The 21,888-nt window shown below is 47.7% G+C and overlaps 2 protein-coding genes across 4 annotated transcripts in view; one reads left to right on the top strand and one right to left on the bottom strand.

Moving 5' to 3' along the window:
* Positions 1 to 8,745, top strand: part of LOC139266040 (uncharacterized) — a 37,392-nt gene extending 28,647 nt beyond the window's left edge. For all 3 annotated transcript variants that reach the window (XM_070883836.1, XM_070883837.1, XM_070883838.1), the window contains 3 exons: positions 7,355 to 7,604; positions 7,719 to 7,881; positions 8,016 to 8,745. In XM_070883836.1, coding sequence (XP_070739937.1) covers positions 7,359 to 7,604; positions 7,719 to 7,881; positions 8,016 to 8,632 — 1,026 coding nt within the window. In that variant the 5' untranslated portion in view covers positions 7,355 to 7,358 and the 3' untranslated portion in view covers positions 8,633 to 8,745. The remainder of the gene's footprint in view (positions 1 to 7,354; positions 7,605 to 7,718; positions 7,882 to 8,015) is intronic.
* Positions 1 to 21,888, bottom strand: part of LOC139266299 (mannan-binding lectin serine protease 1-like) — a 172,264-nt gene that overhangs the window by 20,657 nt on the left and 129,719 nt on the right. The window contains exons 12-13 of the mRNA XM_070884122.1: positions 19,981 to 20,118; positions 3,730 to 3,843 (exon numbers count right to left, since the gene is read on the bottom strand). Coding sequence (XP_070740223.1) covers positions 3,730 to 3,843; positions 19,981 to 20,118 — 252 coding nt within the window. The remainder of the gene's footprint in view (positions 1 to 3,729; positions 3,844 to 19,980; positions 20,119 to 21,888) is intronic.

The raw sequence follows: 21,888 nt of genomic DNA, 5'->3' as shown, positions 1-21,888 counted from the left end.
ATGCCAAACTTCAATGACTGATGTACCATGACATCCAGATCTCGTTGCAGCTCACTTTTTCTAATCTGCCGCCATTCAGATAATATTCTGCCTTCGTGTTTTTGCCACCAAAGTGGATAACCTCACATTTATCCACATTATACTGCATCTGCCATGCATTTGCCCACTCACCTAACTTGTCCAAGTCACCCTGCAGCTTCTTAGCATCCTCCTCGCAGTTCACACCGCCACCCAGTGTCATCTGCAAACTTGGAGATATTACATTCAATTCCTTCATCTAAATCATTGATGTATATTGTAAATAGCTGAGGTCCCAGCACTCAGCCCTGCGGCACCACACTAGTCACTGCCCGCCATTCTGAAAAGGACCCGTTTACCCCGACTCTCTGCTTCCTGTCTACCAACCAGTTCTCTATCCACGTCAATAATTTATCCCCAATAGCATGTACTTTAATTTTGCACACCAATCTCTTGTGTGGGACCTTGTCAAAAGCCTTTTGCAAGTCCAAATACACCACATCCACTGGTTCTCCCCTGTCCACTCTACCAGTTACATCCGCAAAAAATTCGAGAAGATTTGTCTAGCATGATTTCCCTTTCATAAATCCATACTGACTTTGACTGATCCTGTCACTGCTTTCCAAATGCGCTGCTATTTCATCTTTAATAATTGATTCCAACATTTTTCCCACCACTGATGTCAGGCTAACCGGTCTATAATTCCCCGTTTTCTCTCTCCCTCCTTTCTTAAAAAGTGGTGTTACATTAGCTACCCTCCAGTCCATCGGAACTGATCCAGAGTCTATAGAATGTTGGAAAATGACCACCAATGCATCCACTATTTCTAGGGTCACTTCCTTAAGTACTCTAGGATGCAGACTATCAGGCCCTGGGGATTTATCGGCTTTCAATCCCATCAATTTCCCGAACACAATTTCCTGATTAATAAGGATTTCCTTCAGTTCCTCCTTCTCCCTCGACCCTCTGTCCCCTAGTATTTCCGGAAGGTTATTTGTGTCTTCCTTCGTGAAGACAGAACCAAAGTATTCAATTAGTTTGCCATTACTTTGTTCCCCATTATAAATTCACCTGATTCTGACTGCAAGGGACCTACGTTTGTCTTCACTAATATTTTTCTCTTCACAAATAAACATGACCTGAATAATATTGGGCTAGAAGCCAGCCCTGCCCACAGAATTGGCCCCCGCTCTGCTCCCAGGGCAAATGTATCACCCAGCGAGTTCACGCTAATTTTGCCCGTTTACAAGCCTTTGAGGATGCTCCATAATTTATGCTGGATCTTTGCGCGCAAGGACATTAATAGGTTTGTTTTGAAAGATTTTGAATTTTTTATAAAAAATCAACCAGGAAGCTAACTACTGTCCCCCAAAGTAATGAACAAATTGTTTAGTACATGTTTTAAATGTCATTTTCTGTATTTTAAAATTGGGTTACTCACAAGTGGTGGATTGACACTGATTTAAAATGCTAATTTTGTGTGATAAACCTGCTGTATTAATCAAACTGCACCAAATTGCCACTCTTAAATGTATCGAGGAACATTGTTAAAGCAAAATGTTTTGCAAAAACCCTGTGTTAAAAGGCTGCACGATTGCACTACTTCAGGGCAGATTTTGCATTCGGCGATATGCAAATAAATTTGAGCAGATACTCCGGAGCAGGAGGAAACATACTTTCAATTTGTCCGGGGGATCGGCAATTGCGTCCAAAGCGGAGACTCCAACCCCAGATATTCCAATTTCTACAGATTCTTACTTCAACAAATTCCTAGAATATTTAATGTTCGTTATTGATCAGAATAGTCTCTGCAAATTGTGCAAGAACTTTAAATATATACCCTCACTTCACTACTGCAGAGAATACTGGCTACTATCCAGTGACTCCCTCTGGAGTGAGAGTGAGTATGTATGAGAGCGAGAGAGTGCGAGAGCGAGAGTGCACGCGAGAGCGAGAGAGCACGCGAGTGCGAGAGCGAGAGAGCACGCGCATGCGAGAACGAGAGAGATTGCGCGTGTGCACACGAGCGAGAGCGCGCGCGTGCGCGAGAGTGAGCGAACGCGAGAGTGAGCGAACGCGAGAGTGAGCGAACGCGAGAGTGAGCGAACGCGAGAGTGAGCGAGCGAGCGCGCGCGTGTGAGGGTCATTGTGCGAGAGTGAGTGAGTGAGTGCATGCGAGAGTGAATGAGTGCATGCGAACGAGAGTGAGTGCGGGAGTGAACATGTGCGAGCGAGTGAGTGAGCGAGTGTCTGCGAGAGTGAGTGAGCGTGTGTGCGTCAGAGTCAAGAGTGTGTGTCAGTGTGAGTGAGTGCGAGAATGAGCGAGCGCATGTGCACGAGAGTGAGTGAGAGCATGCGAGCGTGTGCATGTGCAAGAGAGTGTGCGAGCTCGAGTGAGTGTGCGCATGTGTGTGTGAGTGAGTGAGCACGCCTGCGAGATTGTGTGTGCAAGAGTAAGTGAGCGAACATGTGTGCGCTAGAGTGAGCGAGAGTGTGTATGCGCGAGCGCGTGTGTGTGTGCGCGAGCATGAGTGTGCGCGAGAGTGAGTGTGTGCAATTGAGTACGTGTGTGTGTGCGTGAGGCAGAGTGAGGCGTGCGAGAATGAGTGAGTGCGAGTGAGTGAACGAGCATGTGCGAGAGTGAGTGCGAGAGTTAACGTGTGCAAGTGTGCGCGAGAGTGCGTGTGCAAGTGTGCGCGAGTGCACAAGAGTGAGCGAGTGTGCACGAGAGTGAGCGAGCTAGTGTAAGTGAGCACGTGTGCGCGAGTGTAAGTGAGCACGTGTGCGCGAGAGAGTGAGTGTGCACGAGAGTGCGAGAATGAGTGTGTGTGAGAGGGAGTGTACGCGAGAGGAAGTGTGCGCGAGCGTGCAAGAGCAAGTGAGCGAGAGTGAGTGAGCGCGTGTGCAAGAGTGAGTGAGCACGTGTGGGCGCAAAAGTGCGCGTGTGTGTGTGCACGAGGCAGTGAGTGGGCGAGCATGTGCTAGAGTGAGTGAGTGAGTGTGCGCGAGAGTTAGCGTGTGCGAGTGTGCACGAGAGTGAGTGTGCGAGTGTGCACGAGAGTGAGTGAGCGTGCGTGCACGAGAGTGAGTGAGCGTGCGTGCACGAGAGTGAGCGCGTGCGTGCACGAGAGTGAGCGAGTGCGTGCACGAGAGTGAGCGAGTGCGTGCACGAGAGTGAGCGAATGCGTGCACGAGAGTGAGCGAATGCGTGCACGAGAGTGAGGGGTGCGGAGGAGGGGGGAGGGTGCGGGAGGGGGGAGGTTGGGGGAGGGTGCGGGGGGCGGTGGAGGGGTGCGGGGTTTGGGGCGAAGCGAGGGTTGGGGGAGGCAGGCGGGGGAAGGGGCTTGGGTGCGAGGGTTGGGGGAGGAGGGCGTGGGTTGGGGGAGGGGTGCAGGTGCTGGGGTTGGAGGAGGGGGGGGCGGGGGTTGGAAGAGGTGTGCGGGAGGTGGGGGATTGGGGAGGCTTTTGGGGGGGCGGTGGGTGTTGCGGGAGGGGGACTGCGGGTGTTGGGGGAGGGGTACGGGGTTTGCGGGATGGGTAGGGTGGCGGGGGTTGGGGGAGGGGTGCGGGGGAGGATTCTCTCTCCACAGATGCTACCGAACCTGTTGAGTGTTTCCATCATTTTCTGTTTTTATTTCAAGTCTGGACTGGGTTGCGTTTGCAGGTTTCCCCAGTACCGTGCAGTGTGGCTCACAGTATTCAAGTACTAACCTAAAATCACTTTAAATGAGGAGCTGTTAATGAGATCGGTATTGCTGAGGTTTGGGTTGTCTGGGTCGTACGGGGGGTACAGGCAGTGCGCAGCAGTTATGATCCACTCATTTCCTGCAGCACAAGCAAAAGCAGCTGGATTAGTGTCATCATTACAGTGAAATTCACAGCAAGCTCCTTCTGGTCATAGCACCGGACAGTGAGGAACTGCTCAGCAAAAGCGCTCGCTCACTCACACAGCATTGGGCGAGCAGTTGGGAGCAGTTCCCCAATGGGTCTGTCGTCAGAGAATCTGGCGGGGGCAATCGGACAAGGGGGTGGGGACAATCGATCGGATGAGGGGTGTCAATCGGACGGGAGGGGGGGGGGGCAATTGGATGGGGGGGGGCAATCGGACGACTGACCCATTTCCTGCCCGGTGGGAATAGTTCAATTAACCCCAATGAGCCCTAGGAGAGTTTGTTCAGGAGAGTGAGGAGGGGAGGGAGCGAGAAGAGGGGGCCGGGGGCGAGAATAGGGGGCCGGGGGCGAGAAGAGGGGAGGGTGAACACGGGGGCAGGGGGGGGAGACGAGATATTTCCCGTTGCTGATTTACTGTTCTGTTTGACAAAGGTTCCTTCCATTTCAACTGGCCGAGATCTGCTTTTATTTAAGGGCCATGCCTTGTTCCCCGTTCCTGCATTGACCCCAGTTATATTGATTCCTGAAAGTTATCCTGCACTGGTTCATTGCACCGAGGTGGGTCATAAGAACTTAAGAAATAGGAGCAGGAGTAGGCCATACGGCCCCTCGAGCCTGCTCTGCCAGTCAATAAGATCATGACTGATCTGATCATGGACTCAGCTCCACTTCACTGCCCACTCCCCATAACTCTTTATTCCCTTATGGCTTAAAAATCTGTCTATCTCCGCCTTAAATATATTCAATGATCCAGCCTCCACAGCTCTCTGGGCAGAGAATTCTATAGATTTACAACCCTCAGAGAATAAATTTCTCCTCATCTCAGTTTTAAATGGGCTACCCCTTATTCTGAGACTATGCCCCCTAGTTTTAGTTTCCTCTATGAGGGGAAATATCCTCTCTGCATCCACCTTGTCGAGCGCCCTCATTATCTTATATGTTTCAATAAGATCACACCTCATTCTTCTGAACTCCAATAAGCATACGCCCAAACTACTCAACCTTTCCTCACAAGTCAACCACTTCATCTCTGGAATCAACCTAGTGAACCTTCTCTGAACAGCCTCCAATGCAAGTATATCCTTCCTTAAATAAGGAGACCAAAACTGTACACAGTACTCCAGGTGTGTCCTCACTAATACCCTGTACAGTTGTAGCAGGACTTCCCTGCTTTTATACTCCATCCCCCTTGCAATAAAGGCCAACATTCCATTTGCCTTCCTGATTACTTGCTGTACCTGCATATTAACTTTTTATGTTTCATGCTCTGTACAACAGCATTTTGTAATTTCTCTCCATTTAAATGATAATTTGCTTTTTTATGTTTCCTGCCAAAGTAGATAACCTCACACTTTCCCACATTATACTCCATCTGCCAAATGTTTGCCCACTCACTTAGCCTGTCTATATCCCTTTGAAGATTTTTTGTGTCCTCACAACTTGCTTTCCCACCCATCTTTGTCTCATCAGCAAATTTGGTTACATTACACTCGGTCCCTTCATCCAAGTCATTTATATAGATTGTAAATAGTTGAGGCCCCAGCACCGATCCCTGCAGCACCCCACTTTCACTGTTTGCCAACCGGAAAAAGACCCATTTATCCCGACACTGTATTTTGTTAGTTAGCTAATCCGCTATCCATGCTAATATATTACCCCCAATCCTATTAGCTTTTATCTTGTGCAGTAACCTTTTATGTGGCACCTTCGCGAATGCCTTCTGGAAATCCAAATACACCACATCCACTGGTTCCCCCTTATCCACCCTACTTGTTACATCCTTAAAGATCTCCAGCAAATTTGTCAAGCATGATTTCCCTTTCATAAAACCATGCAGACTCTGCTTGACTGTATTATGCTTTCCCAAATGTCCTGCTACTGTTTCCTTAATAATGGACTCCAGCATTCTCCCAATGACAGATGTTCGGCCAACCAGTCTACAGTTTCCTGCTTTCTGTCTGTCACCTTTTTTAAATAGGGACGATACATTTGCGGTTTTCTAATCTGCTGGGACCTCTCCAGAATCCAGGGAATTTTGGTAGATTACAACCAATGCATCCACTATCTCTGCAGCCATTTCTTTTAAGACCTTAGGATGCAAGCCATCAGATCCAGGGGACTTGTCCACCTTTAGTCCCATTATTTTACCGAGTACTACTTCTTTAGTAATAGTGATTGTTTTAAGTTCCTCCCTCCCTATAGCCCCTTGATTATCCATTATTGGGATGTTTTTAATGTCTTCTATCGTGAAGACTGATACAAAATATTTGTTCAAAATCTTTGCCATTTCTCTATTCCCCATTGTTAATTTCCTAGTCTCATCCCCTAAGGGACCAACATTTAGTTTAACCACTCTTCCTTTTTATACACCTGTAGAAACTCTTACTATCTATTTTTATATTTTTTGCAAGTTTACCCTCATAATCTATCTTCCCTCTATTATTCTTTTAGTCATCCTTTGCTGTTTTAAAAATAAGTTTCCCAATCCCCTGGCCTCCCACCAGTCTTGGCCACAGTGTATGCCATTGTTTGAATTTGATACCATCCTTTAATTCCTTAGTTAGCCACGGATGGTTATCCCTTCTCTTACAGTCTTTCCTTCTCATTGGGATATATTTTTGTAGAGTTAGGAAATATCTTCTTAAATGTCCGTAACTGTTTATCAACCGTCTTACACTTTAATCTATTTTTCCAGTCCACTTTAGCCAACTCTGCCTTCATACCTTTGCAGTCTCCTTTGTTTAAGATCAGGACACTGGTTTGAGATCCAACTTTCTCACCTGAATTTGAAATTCAACAATGCTATGATCACGCTTTCCTAGAGGATCCTTTACTCGGAGATCATTTATTAATCTTGTCTCATTACACAGTACCAGATCTAAGATAGCCTACTCTCTGGTTGGTTCCGCAATATACTGTTCAAGGAATCCATCCCGGATACACTATGGCCCAAAATTTCCCCAGCCGCTTAGAGCGGCGTATCTCGATGTGGTGCGCCCACTTCTTGGAGGAGAAAAAGCGCCAAAAATCTACCTTGTAATTTGGCCGCTCCCTCGTCGTCCGGATCCATCGGCGTTGCGCAGCAGAGTGGGGGGGGGGGGGGTGGGCGGAGCTTCAGCTGCCCTTGCTCAGCATGGCCAGCAGGGGGGCGGGGCTTGGGCCCAGCGTCTTGTGGAGTGCCGGCAGGGGCACACATGACCGTTTGAGTGTGCGCGCATGCGCACTGGGCGGTTCAGTCTGCGTGCATGCGCTGTGTTAACAGGAAGCTTGGCAATCGGCCAATTATAGGGAGAGCGTCCTCAGAATAAGTGGTTATGGAGCATATATAAAGGTGAGGTCTGATTATTGATTTTTGTGTGGCTGAGAGAGTGGAAAGGAGTGCTGGATAGGTGTAAGAGAGGTGTAAGTGTGATCTTTGAACTTTACTTGCGTTTGAGTCCAATAGACGAATGGCGCAAGAGCGTGCAAGAAGAACCAAGAATTTCCTCCATGAGGAAGTGGAGAAATTAGTAACGGTTATTGAGGAGAAATGGCTGGGGCTGGATATCAGCAAGAGTGGTCCGTCAAAGGTCTCCCCCAAGGAAATGAGGAAAAGATGGAACCTCGTTGCCGAAGAATTCTCCGCTCGGGTCAACACTGCAAGATCTGGAAGCCAGTGCAAGAAGAAATGGCAGGACATTGGTCAAGTAGTGAGTGTAAGTAATATCTTCATCTTGAAATTGAATTGCAGTGGAAAATGTGACCATCTGTATGTGTCCCACCCATCAGAAGCGCACCATGTCTGACAATTTATATTTTCATCTTTGCAGAAGAAATTGGCCCACAACAAGAGGGAGAGAACTAGAACAGGAGGAGGTCCACCAAATCTGCACCAACTATCACCCCTGGAACAGAGGGTTGCTGCCTTGCTGACTCGCACTGGCAGAAAAAGAATCAGCTCTACACAAGCTGGACCCACACCCGAGGGTGAGGGTGAGTCATTAAAATGCATTGTCGCCCTTCAAATCAACCTGCTGACTGGCCTGCTACGCGTGAGACTACTCATGCCACCCATCCTGCCCCCTCCTGTGCTGCTAACCATTTGACTGTTGTGTTGTCTTTTGCAGAAGACGACGACACTCCTCAAGATCTTGAGGATCCAGATGCGTGCGCTCCAGACCAAGGCGAGTGGGGAGAGGAAGGATCCATGGAAATGTGTGCTCAGGAGAATGCTGACCGCGATATCAATCAGGACAAATCACAGGGCATCACACAGCCAGAACCCTCCATTAGCTCCTCGGCAACCTTCCATGGGTTCACACCTTCCAGGGTCGCTGGTCCGAGTGACGGTTGGGAAATGCATCTTGGGACAACCAGTGCCCCACCGTCCCAGCCTACGCCTCGCACTGGAGGGGTGCCACTAGGTAGACTGACGGCGCGGGAAAGAGAAGCCGACCAGTCTCTCCTGAGGCAGCCCTCAGCAGAAGTAAATCAGGTTTTTTCATTGGTTGAGGAGACCAATGCCCTCACAAGATCACGCGTGGCGGCCGTCAGTGGGGTGCGTGATGAGGTCGTCACACTGTCGGGTGAAATCTGCACTAAGATGGGAAGTCAGGACGGGCATTTCAGAGGGTGTGCAGACGATGGCAGATGCCATGCGGGAGCTGGTTTCTGCAATAAGGGCACAAAGGCCGGATACTCAAATTTCACTCCCACTTCACTCCACGCACCAGCCACTGGATAGCCCCCCCCACCCCCACCACCGACCCTATAAGGAAGTGCACTTTCCCCGAGATGTGGGTGAGGGATGGGTGCAGACTTTCTTTCCTGCTGTGGCTGTTGTTTGTATCATTGAAGTGCACTGTAAAATTCACAATAAAATACATTTTGCATCAAAACTGGATCATCCAGGGAGTCGAGAGGCCTATAAAGGCCAGTGAGACCGGGAGTTCGGAGAGGCGGGAGTTCAGGCGGCAGAGAGTTGAGAGGCCTATAAAGGCCAGTGAGACCGGGAGCTTGGGGAGTTTGGAGAGGCGCGCTTGTGCAGCTGCAGCGGGGACAGAAGGCAAAAAAAAGTAGAAAGAAATCGAAAGGTGACATCACAGCCAAAGGGGTAAGTGATTGGCTGGTGATTGGTAAGTAGCTTTTCTTTTTCTCTTCTATTTCAGTAGGTAACCTTTAGCATTGAGGTTGCCAAATTAAGTTAATCTAGGGGTTAAGTCATGGCAGAGAGCTCGGACACGTGTTATGCTCCTCTTGTACTATGTGGGAAATCAGGGACGCCTCCGGTGTCCCTGATGACTACGTGTGCGGGAAGTGTATCCGCCTCCAGCTCCTGACGAACCGTGTTGCGGAGCTGGAGCTGCGGGTGGATTCACTCTGGAGCATACACGATGCTGAGAATGACGTGAATAGCACATTTAGTGAGTTGGTCTTACCGCAGGTAAAGGGTACACAGCCAGATAGGGAATGGAAGACCAACAGGAAGGGTAGTGCAGGGGTCCCCTGCAGTCATCCCCATGCAAAACAGATACACTGCTTTGGGTACTGTTGAGGGGGATGACTCATCAGGGGAGAGCAGCAGCAGCCAGGTTTATGGCATTATGGCCGGCTCTGCTGCACAGGAGGGCAGGAAAAAGAGTGGGAGAGCAATAGTGATAGGGGATTCGATTGTAAGAGGAATAGATAGGCGTTTCTGCGGCCGCAACCGAGACTCCAGGATGGTATGTTGCCTCCCTGGTGCAAGGGTCAAGGATGTCTCGGAGCGGGTTCAGGACATTCTGAAAAGGGAACGTGAACAGCCAGTTGTCGTTCATATAGGTACCAACGACATAGGTAAAAAATGGGATGAGGTCCTACGAAACGAATTTAGGGAGCTAGGAGTTAAATTAAAAAGTAGGACCTCAAAAGTAGTAATCTCAGGATTGCTACCAGTGCCATGTGCTAGTCAGAGTAGGAATCGCAGGATAGCTCAGATGAATACCTGGCTTGAGCAATGGTGCAGCAGGGAGGGATTCAAATTCCTGGGGAATTGGAACCGGTTCTGGCAGAGGTGGGACCAATACAAACCGGATGGTCTGCACCTGGGCAGGACCAGAACCAATGTCCTAGGGGGAGTGTTTGCTACTGCTGTTGGGGAGGAGTTAAACTAATATGGCAGGGGGATGGGAACCAATGCAGGGAGACAGAGGGAAACAAAATGGAGACACAAGCAAAAGACAGAAAGGAGAAGAGTAAAAGTGGAGGGCAGAGAAACCCAAGGCAAAAAACAAAAAGGGCCACTTTACAGCAAAATTCTAAAGGGTCAAAGTGTGTTAAAAAGGCAAGCCTGAAGGCTCTGTGCCTCAATGCGAGGTGTATTCGGAATAAGGTGCACGAATTAACTGTGCAGATAGCAGTTAACGTATACGATGTGGTTGGCATCACGGAGACATGGCTCCAGGGCGACCAAGGCTGGGAACTCAACATCCAAGGGTATTCCACATTTAGGAAGGATAGACAGAAAGGAAAAGGAGGCGGGGTGGCGTTGCTGGTTAAAGAGGAAATTAATGCAATTGTAAGGAAAGACATTAGCTTGGATGATGTGGAATCTATATGGGTAGAGCTGCAGAACACCAAAGGGCAAAAAACGTTAGTGGGAGTTGTGTACAGACCTCCAAACAGTAGTAGTGATGTTGGGGAGGGCATCAAACAGGAAATTAGGGGTGCATGCAACAAAGGTGCAGCAGTTATCATGGGTGACTTTAATATGCATATAGATTGGGCTAACCAAACTGGAAACAATACGGTGGAGGAGGATTTCCTGGAGTGCATAAGGGATGGTTTTCTAGACCAATATGTCGAGGAACCAACTAGGGGGGAGGCCATCTTAGACTGGGTATTGTGTAATGAGAGAGGGTTAATTAGCAATCTCACTGTGCGAGGCCCCTTGGGGAAGAGTGACCATAATATGGTGGAATTCTACATTAGGATGGAGAATGAAACAGTTAATTCAGAGACCATGGTCCAGAACTTAAAGATGGGTAACTTTGAAGGTATGAGGCGTGAATTGGCTAGGATAGATTGGCGAATGATACTTAAGGGGTTGACTGTGGATGGGCAATGGCAGACATTTAGAGACCGCATGGATGAACTACAACAATTGTACATCCCTGTCTGGCGTAAAAATAAAAAAGGGAAGGTGGCTCAACCGTGGCTATCAAGGGAAATCAGGGATCGTATTAAAGCCAAGGAAGTGGCATACAAATTGGCCAGAAATAGCAGTGAACCCGGGGACTGGGAGAAATTTAGAACTCAGCAGAGGAGGACAAAGGGTTTGATTAGGGCAGGGAAAATAGAGTACAAGAGGAAGCTTGCAGGGAACATTAAGATGGACTGCAAAAGCTTCTATAGATATGTAAAGAGAAAAAGGTTAGTAAAGACAAACGTAGGTCCCCTGCAGTCAGAATCAGGGTAAGTCATAATGGGGAACAAAGAAATGGCAGACCAATTGAACAAGTACTTTGGTTCGGTACTCACTAAGGAGGACACAAACAATTTTCCGAATATAAAAGGGGTCAGAGGGTCTAGTAAGGAGGAGGAACTGAGGGAAATCCTTATTAGTCGGGAAATTGTGTTGGGGAAATTGATGGGATTGAAGGCCGATAAATCCCCAGGGCCTGATGGTCTGTATCCCAGAGCACTTAGGAGGTGGCCTTGGAAATAGCGGATGCATTGACAATCATTTTCCAACATTCCATAGACTCTGGATCAGTTCCTATCGAGTGGAGGGTAGCCAATGTAACCCTACTTTTTTAAAAAAAGGAGAGAGAAAACAGGGAATTATAGACCGGTCAGCCTGACATCGGTAGTGGGTAAAATGATGGAATCAATTATTAAGGATGTCATAGCAGCGCATTTGGAAAGAGGTGACATGATAGGTCCAAGTCAGCATGGATTTGTGAAAGGGAAATCATGCTTGACAAATCTACTGGAATTTTTTGAGGATGTTTCCAGTAGAGTGGACAAGGGAGAACCAGTTGATGTGGTATATTTGGACTTTCAGAAGGCTTTCGACAAGGTCCCACACAAGAGATTAATGTGCAAAGTTAAAGCACATGGGATTGGGGGTAGTGTGCTGATGTGGATTGAGAACTGGTTGGCAGACAGGAAGCAAAGAGTCGGGTACTTTTCAGAATGGCAGGCAGTGACTGGTGGGGTACCGCAAGGTTCTGTGCTGGGACCCCAGCTGTTTGCATTGTACATTAATGATTTAGACGAGGAGATTAAATGTAGTATCTCCAAATTTGCAGATGACACTAAGTTGGGTGGCAGTGTGAGCTGCAAGGAGGATACTATGAGGCTGCAGAGTGACTTGGATAGGTTAGGTGAGTGGGCAAATGCATGGCAGATGAAGTATAATGTGGATAAATGTGAGGTTATCCACTTTGGTGGTAAAAACAGAGAGACAGACTATTAACTGAATGGTGACAGATTAGGAAAAGGGGAGGTGCAACGAGACCTGGGTGTCATGGTACATCAGTCATTGAAGGTTGGCATGCAGGTACAGCAGGTGGTTAAGAAAGCAAATGGCATGTTGGCCTTCATATCAAGGTGATTTGAACACAGGGGCAGGGAGGTGTTGCTACAGTTGTACAGGGCCTTGGTGAGGCCACACCTGGAGTATTGTGTACAATTTTGGTGGTCTAACTCGAGAAAGGGCATTCTTGCTATTGAGGGAGTGCAGCGAAGGTTCACCAGACTGATTCCCGGGATGGCGGGATTGACATATCAAGAAAGATTGGATCAACTGGGCTTGTATTCACTGGAGTTCAGAAGAATGAGAGGGGATCTCATAGAAACGTTTAAGATTCCGACGGGTTTAGACAGGTTAGATGCAGGAAGAATGTTCCCAATGTTGGGGAAGTCCAGAACCAGGGGTCACAGTCTAAGGATAAGGGGTAAGCCATTTAGGACTGAGATGAGGAGAAACTTCTTCACCCAAAGAGTGGTGAACCTGTGGAATTCTCTACCACAGAAAGTTGTTGAGGCTAATTCACTAAATATATTCAAAAAGGAGTTAGATGTAGTCCTTACTACTCGGGGGATCAAGGGGTATGGCGAGAAAGCAGGAATGGGGTACTGAAGTTGCATGTTCAGCCATGAACTCATTGAATGGTGGTGCAGGCTCGAAGTGCCGAATGAGTTCATGGCTGAACATGCAACTTCAGTACCCCATTCCTGCTTTCTCGCCATACCCCTTTCTATGTTTCTATCCTCCATTAGGACCACGCAACATTTCGGGTCAACTGTTAAAAGTAAAAATCCATTATCCCTACAGTCAAGTGTGCCTGCCGCCCCTAGCCCTGGCGGGAGGGCTAGCCAGTGCGTTTTGCAGTTGGCAAGATGGGACTGCTCTATTTTCTGTAGCTGATTTATCTTTCATTTATTTGTGGTGATGTTGTGCAGCAGTTGTGCTGTAGTTGTTGTAATGTTGTGAAGGTCTTTAGTGCTTTAGAATCCACAACTCACCTTCCCCCTTCCCTTCAATCTCTGGCTACCTGCGCTGATTTCTTAAATGTAGGTAAGGTTTTTCTGTGCCTACAAAAGTGGCCACATACACTGGCCTAAGTTAGTTTGGAGTAACTTTCAGCTGGCCAAATCTGCTTCTATGGCCAAATCAGGTGTAAGTGGCTGGTCACGCTCCCTTTTGGAGAAAAAAAAGCTAAACTCTTTAACTAACTTACTTACACTGGAGCAAGTTAAATGGGGAAATTTGCGATTTTTAACTTAATCCAAAAAAAGCTACTTGCTCCAAAAAAAGAGAGGCAACTCCTGGAGAAATTTGAGCCCCATCAACTCTTCCTCAAGGCTACCTTGGCCAATTTGATTTGTCCAATCAATATGAAGATTAAAATCGCCCATGATTATTGCTGTTTCTTTTTTACAAACCTCCATTATTTCTTGATTTATACTCCGAAAACAGTGTAGCTATTGTTAGGGGGCCTATAGACTGGGCCATTGGGAAAATCATCACTAGAGTCCTCCTCAACCGTCGTCTTCCTGTGGCTGAGGAGCTCCTCCCGGAGTCGCAGTGCGGATTTCGTCCCCTACGGGGCACTTCAGACATGATTTTTGCAGCGCGACAGCTGCAGGAAAAATGCAGGGAACAGCACCAGCCCTTATACATGGCCTTCTTCGACCTTACAAAGGCCTTTAACACTGTCAACCGTGAGGGTCTATGGAGCGTCCTCCTCCGTTTCGGATGCCCCCAAAAGTTCATCACCATCCTCCGCCTGCTCCACGACGACATGCAGGCCGTGATCCTTACCAACGGATCCATTACAGACCCAATCCACGTCCAGTCCGGGGTCAAGCAGGGCTGCGTCAAGGCCCCAACCCTCCTCTCAATCTTCCTCACAGCCATGGTCTACCTCACAGTCAACAAGCTCCCCACTGAAGTGGAACTAAACTACAGAACCAGTGGGAACCTGTTCAACCTTCATTGTCTCCAGGCCAGGTCCAAGACCACCCCAACCTCTGTCATCGAGCTACAGTACTCGGACAACGCCTGCGCACATACAGAGGCTGAACTCCAAGTCATAGTCAATGTATTCACTGAAGCTTACGAAAGCACGGGCCTTATGCTAAACATCCATAAGACAAAGGTCCTCCACCAACCTGTCCCCGCTGTACAGCACTGCCCCCCCCCCCCCAGTCATCAAGATCCACGGCGTGGCCCTGGACAACATGGACCATTTCCCATACCTTGGGAGCCTCTTATCAAGAAGAGCAGACATTGACGACGAGATTCAACACTGCCTCCAGTGCAGCCTGCGGCCGCCTGAGTAAAAAAGTGTTCTAAGACCAGGTTCTCAAATCTGCCACTAAGCTCATGGTCTACAAGGCTGTAGTAATACCCTCCCTCCTGTATAGCTCAGAGACATGGACCATGTACAGTAGACACCTCAAGTCACTGGAGAAATACCATGAACAATGTCTCCGTAAGATCCTGTAAATCCCCTGGGAGGACAGACGCACCAACGTTAGCGTCCTCGACTAGGCCAACATCCCCAGCATTGAAGCACTGACCACACTTGATCACCTCCACTGGGCAGGCCACATTGTTCGCATGCCAGTCATGAGACCCCCCAAAGCAAGCGCTCTACTCTGAACTCCTTCATGGCAAACGAGCCAAAGGTGTGCAGAGGAAACGTTACAAGGACACCCTCAAAGCCTGCCTGATAAAGTGCAACATCCCCACTGACACCTGGGAGTCCCTGGCCAAAGTCCGCCCTCAGTGAAGGAAGTGCATCTGGGAAGACGCTGAGCACCTTGAGTCTCATCGCCGAGAGAATGCAGAACTCAAGCGCAGGCAGCGGAAAGAGCATGCGGCAAACCAGTCCCACCCACCCTTTCCCTCAACGACTATCTGTCCCACCTGTGACAGGGACTGTGGTTCTCGTATTGGACTGTTCAGCCACCTAAAGACTCATTTTTAGAGTGGAAGCAAGTCTTCCTCGATTCCGAGGGACTGCCTATGATGATGATGTTAGGGGGCCTATAGCGCCCATCAGCGACTTTTCCCCTTATTATTTCTTATCTCCACCCAAACTGATTCTACATCTTGATCTTCTGAGCCAATATCATTTCTCACTACTGCACTGATCTCATCCTTTATTAACAGTGCAGCCCCACCTCCTTTTCCTTTCTGTCTATCCTTCCGAATTGTCAAATACCCCTGAATATTTAGTTCCCAGTCTTTGGTCACCTTGCAACCACGTCTCTGTAATGGCTATCAGATCATACCCATTTGTATCTATTTGTGCCGTAAACTCAACTACCTTGTTACGAATGCCGCGTGCATTCAGGTAAAGAGCTTTTAATTTTGTTTTTTTACCATTTTTCCCTGCTTTGAGCCAACTTTCTGAAACACTCTTAAGTTTATACATTCTGTCCCTTCCTGTCACATGCTGATTATTTTTCCCTAGGGCTACCCTTCTCTATTGCCTTCTCCTCGCTCTTTGACTTTTCAAATTTCCACTCACCTGAACCCTCCCGCCCTACTATTTAGTTTAAAGCCCTCTTCACAGCCCTAGTTATTCGATTCACCAGGACCCTAGTCCTAGCATGGTCTAAATGGAGCCCGTCCCAACGGAACAGCTCCCTCTTACCCCAGTACTGGTGCCAGTGCCCCATGAACCAAAACCCATTTCTCCCACACAAGTCTTTGAGCCATGTATTTAACTCTCTGATATTATTTACCCTATGTAAATTTGCTCGTGGCTCAGGTAGTAATCCAGAGATTATTACCTTTGTGGTTCTGTTTTTTAAATTTAGCCCCTAGCTGCTCATACTCTCTCAGCAGAACCTTTTTCTTTGTCCTACCAATGTCATTGGTCCCTATGTGGACCACGACAACTGGATCTTCCCCCTCCCATTCCAAGTTTCTCTCCAGCCCAGAGGAGATGTCCTTAATCCTGGCACTGGGCAGGCAACACAGCCTTCGGGACTCATGCTCTCGGCTGCAGAGAACAGTATCTATCCCCCTAATGATACTGTCCCCTACCACTACAATGTTTCTTTTTACTTCTCTCACTTGAATGGCCCCCTGTACCACGGTGCTGTGGTCAGTTTGCTCATCCTCCCTGCAATCGTCCACACGGAGCAAGAATCTCGTACCTGTTGGGTAAGAGCAAGGGCTGAGTCTCCTCCATCACTACCTCCTGGGTCCCCATACCTTCCTCGCTTGTAGTCGCACCCTCCTGTCCCTGACCATAAACCAGATTTTAATTAATTAATATAAGGGGTGTGACAGCCTCCTGGAACACAGCGTCCAGGTAACTCTCCCCCTCCCTGATGTGTCGTAGTGTCTGCAGCTCGGACTCCAGCTCATTAACACGGAGCCGAAGTTCCTTGATCTGTAGACACTTGCCGCAGATGTGGTCGCCGTGGACCTCACTGGGGTCAACCAGCTCCCACATGTTGCAGTGACACATCTCTAATGTATTTCATTAGTTAATTAAGTTTTGAACGTTTAGTTTTTAATCCTTCCCTCAAGTGATGCATACTTCCTTGTTCGAGCAGCAACATAGTAATGAAGGAACACGCCCCGAACATTACAATAAACCCAGCCCACTTTAACCACAGACATGTTAGATGAGAAAAGTCGGGAGGAGGCTCAAGTGGAGCATAAACACCGGCATGGACTGGTTGGGCCGAATGGCCGGTTTCTGTGCCGTATATCCTATGTAATGTTCCCCAGTCTATTCTTAAAATCTCCTACAGTTAAAACTCAGTTCTCAATACATGCCTGTCTAGTTTGTCAAAAAATTACACACTCTCCCTCCCTCAGTAACACAAAAGCAGTTTGCCAAGCAGCAGAACGACACACAATATATTGGTATCCAGGGCATCCCTGGCAGACACCGGTGCAGCACATCTTCCATTGCTCTTGAAGCAAGCACTCCCTCCTTCCCTCCCTGCGCCGCACCCTCTCCCTCCCTCCCTCGGTCCCTCCCTGCATCACGCCCCCGCTCCCTCCCTCCATCACTCCCCCGCATCCTCCGCCACTCCCCCCCTCCCTCCACCGCCACTCCCTCCGTCTCTCCGATGCACCCTCCCCCCACCCTCTGCCGTTCCTTCGCTTCCACCGCCGACTCCCTCCCTTCCGCTGTTTAGATTTAAGACCCTAGTTTCGGATTCAACTAAATCACTTTCAAACTCAATATAAAATTCTATCATATTATGGTCACTCTTCCCTAAAGGCCCCTTTACCTCAAGGTTATTAATTAACCTTCTCATTGCACAATACTAGATCTAAAATAGCCTGTTCTCTAGTTGGTTCATCAAAATACTGATCCAGAAAACTATCTTGTATACATTCCATGAATTCGTCCTCTGCACGATTACTGCATATTTGGTTTGCCCAGTCTATATGTAGATTAAAGTCCCCTATGATTACCACATTACCCTTATTACATGCATTTCTAATTTCCTGATTTATACTGTGTCCCACATTACCATTACTGTTTGGGGGCCTATAAACAACTCCCACCAATGTTTTCTGCACCTTGCTGTTTCTTAGCTCCACCCAAAGTGATTCTACATCTTGATTTTCCGAGCTAAGATCCTTTCTCTCTACTGTCTTTGTCATATCCTTTATTATCAGGGCTACCCCTCCTCCTTTTCCACTTTGTCTATCTCTTCTAAAGGTTAAGTATCCTGAAATATTTAATTCCCAACCTTGGCCACTTTACAACCACATCTCCATAATGGCTATTGATCAAACCTATTAATTTCTATCTGCGCTACTAACTGATCTATTTTGTTGCGAATGCTTCGCGCATTCAGATATAGTGCCTTTAGCTTTGACTTTTGTCTATATTTCCCTGATGTCACCTTAGTCACTGACGCCCTATTACCTTTGTTACTCTCCCTTCCCTTCCTGACCCACTCTGCTTATTTTTACTCAAAACTGTACTATGCTCTCGGGCCTTGACATTTCTCTTGCTGCTTTTAAATTTACTCTTTCCTGACCCCCCCCCATTAGTTTAAAGCCCTGTCTACTGCCCTAGTTCTTTGGTTTGCCAGGACACTGGTCCCAGCCTGGTTTAAGTGGAGCCCGTCCCAACAGAGCAGCTCCCTCTTTCCCCTGTACTGGTGCCAGTGCCCTATGAACTGATACCCATTCCTCCCACACCACTCTTTGAGCCACGCATTTAAACCTCCAGTCTATTTGTCCCTATGCCAATGGGCGCATGGCTCGGGTAACAATCCAGAGATCATTACCTTTGAGGGTCTGCTTTTTAATTTGGATCCTAGCTTCTCAAACTCCCTCAGCAGAACCTCATTCCTGGTTCTATCTATGTCGTTGGTTCCTATATGGACCACGACAACTGGGTCCTCCCCTTCTCACTCCAACTTCGACCCCAGCCGCGTGGAGATGTTGTTAACCCTGGCACGGGGCAGGCAGCACAACCTTTGAAACTCCCAGTCGTGGCTGCAGAGAACAGTATCTATCCCTCTGACTATACTGTCCCCTATCACAACTACATTCCCTCTCACTCCCTCTCCTTCCCCTCTCCCCACCCCCCCCCCCCTACTTGAATGGCCTCCTGTACCACAGTGCCGTGGTCAGTTTGCTCATCCTCCCTGGAGACTTTGTTCTCAACCATACAGGCAGCAAGTACTTTGTACCTGTTGGATAGGGTCAAGGGCTGAGGATCCTCCATCACTGCATCTTGGGTCCCCATAGTGCCTCACTCGTAGTCACACCCTCCTGTCCCTGACCATTGACTAACTCTAAAGTACTGCTTAACCTAAGGGGTGGGACTGTCTCTTGGAACAAAGTGTCCAGATAACTCTCCCCCTCCCTGATATATCGTAATGTCTGCAGCTCGGACTCCAGCTCAACAACTTTGAGCCAAACTTCCTCGAGCTGCAGGCATTTACTGCAGATGTAGTGGCTGAGGATCTCATTGCTCTTGACAAACTCCCACATGCTGCAATTACAACACAACACCTGCCCTGTCATCCCTATCAACCTTATTTTATTCATATAATTAGTTACAGTATTTATTCAAACAATCATATTTACTTTTAAATTATAGTTTTAATTAGTTAATTTAGTTTAAGTTATTAATTCAATAAAGTTATAGTAGTTAATACTCTTCCAGTTCTGAATTTAATCCACTTAACCAACCTAGAGAACAAAGGATCTATTGAATGGTGGAGCAGGCTCGAGGGTCCGTATGGCCAACCCCTGCTCTTATTTCTTATGTGACGGTGCATGAGTGGGAAGAGAAGCCGTTGATGGTGATTGTCTGGCTACGACACTGGGTGAGGGCGTGAGGGGGGCACAGGGAGAGGGAGGGCACAGGGAGAGGGGTGCATTGGGTTGGCTGTGATGTGTCTGCTGACATCAACTGTCCCCAAAGAGTGATGATCCGATGGATTGGTGATCATAGACTCTGGCGGGGGAGCAGTCCAGACGCAGGCAAGGTGGGGTGAAGCATAGCTAGCAGTCGGTGCCCATGGATCTGTGCCTGAACAAACGGTCAGTTGTTCCGGAGAGAACGCTATAAATAATGCAACAAATTTAGTTTCACTCACCAACTAAGGAGCCAGCACAGAATGGAATGCCGTTCTTAGAAAACATTGCGATCCAGGGCGATGATCCTTTTGACACGACTCTCCCCTGTGCTATTTTGAGCTGAACTGATTCATTTTTTGTTTGTGGCCTCCCACACACTAGAATATTGCACAAAAAAAAAATAATTTAAAATGAAAAATGAACTGAGTAGAGACTGAGCAAGAACAGGACAAGGTTTTCGTCACAGGATTAGTAATAGTGCAGACAAATTCACCCAACTGTTTGAGGGCCCTGAAACTCTACAGGGAAGGTTCACATGCACGTGTGGTGGGCCGGTCACCAGGTTGAAGGTTTGAGGAGCCCCTCACATGCATTGACCCAGTCAATGGGTTATGTTGATAGAGTTAAATGAGGAAAGACGGGAGGAGGCTTGAATGGAGCACAAACGCTAGCAATGGTTAGAATCATAGGGCTAGACTTCCCACTTCACATCGCCCATCTAAGGCCCATCTATGGCCCAAAATGGACCTCTATCGCCCATTCTGAGCAAAAAGTGGAAACTAGGCCCAAAATATCACCGGAAAAATAGGCCCCATAAGTTTCCACTTTGATCGTTGAGATGATCGCCCACACAAGGCCCATCCCAAGTTTCAGCACTTAGCATGCACTTTGCTGGGCCGATGCAAGGCCCAAAAGAGTGCTCAAAAATAGTTGCTTTTACAGGGCCTGAGAGAGGGAATTGGGCACTACGGAAGCCATTTTTAGCCTCTGAGGAAGGGTGGAGAATTGTTGAGAGTTATTTAGAGAGTAAAATTGATACAAATTGTACTCAGAAATTTGGGACAGGGAATATAAATAGGTATTATCACCTTATTTATGCATATATTGGAATTATTTATTAAATAGCTTTTCCATAGTGAAGTTATTTAATGATATTCCGTGGGGAAACAGAATAAACAAACAAATCTGCATGAAGAGCTGTACGTTGTAAAACTTATGTAAGTAAGAGAGAAGGTTCAAAAGTTGTAGAAATTTTTTTTATTAACAAAGAACTAATGAACAACACCCTCCCTCCAACCCCTCACCCCCCGCACCAACCCACCCTTCCCTCAGAATCCCCAAAACGTTACAATCAGAAGAAATGAACATTTTACAGAACAAGTAGCCATTTAAGCAATGATAACAAGTGACCATTTCAGTCATGCCAACAAGCGACCATTTCAGTCACGCCAACAAGCGACCATTTCAGTCATGCCAACAAGCGACCATTTCAGTCATGCCAACAAGCGACCATTTCAGTCATGCCAACAAGCGACCATTTCAGTCATGCCAACAAGTGACCATTTCAGTGATGATAACAAGCGACCATTACAGTGATGATAACAAGTGACCATTACAGTGATGGCAACAAGTGACCAGTGACCATTTCAGTGATGGCAACAAGTGACCAGTGACCATTTCAGTGATGGCAACAAGTGACCATTTCAGTGATGGCAACAAGCGACCATTTCAGTGATGGCAACAAGCGACCATTTCAGTGATGGCAACAAGCGACCATTTCAGTGATGGCAACAAGTGACCATTTCAGTGATGGCAACAAGCGACCATTTCAGTGATGGCAACAAGCGACCATTTCAGTGATGGCAACAAGCGACCATTTCAGTGATGGCAACAAGCGACCATTTCAGTGATGGCAACAAGCGACCATTTCAGTGATGGCAACAAGCGACCATTTCAGTGATGGCAACAAGCGACCATTTCAGTGATGGCAACAAGCGACCATTTCAGTGATGGCAACAAGCGACCATTTCAGTGATGGCAACAAGCGACCATTTCAGTGATGGCAACAAGCGACCATTTCAGTGATGACAACAAGCGACCATTTCAGTGATGGCAACAAGCGACCATTTCAGTCATGACAAAAAATG

This window comes from Pristiophorus japonicus, chromosome 6 (assembly GCF_044704955.1).
Source record: "Pristiophorus japonicus isolate sPriJap1 chromosome 6, sPriJap1.hap1, whole genome shotgun sequence".
NCBI lineage: Eukaryota > Metazoa > Chordata > Chondrichthyes > Pristiophoridae > Pristiophorus > Pristiophorus japonicus.
This window is presented reverse-complemented; position numbering and strand designations above follow the sequence as displayed.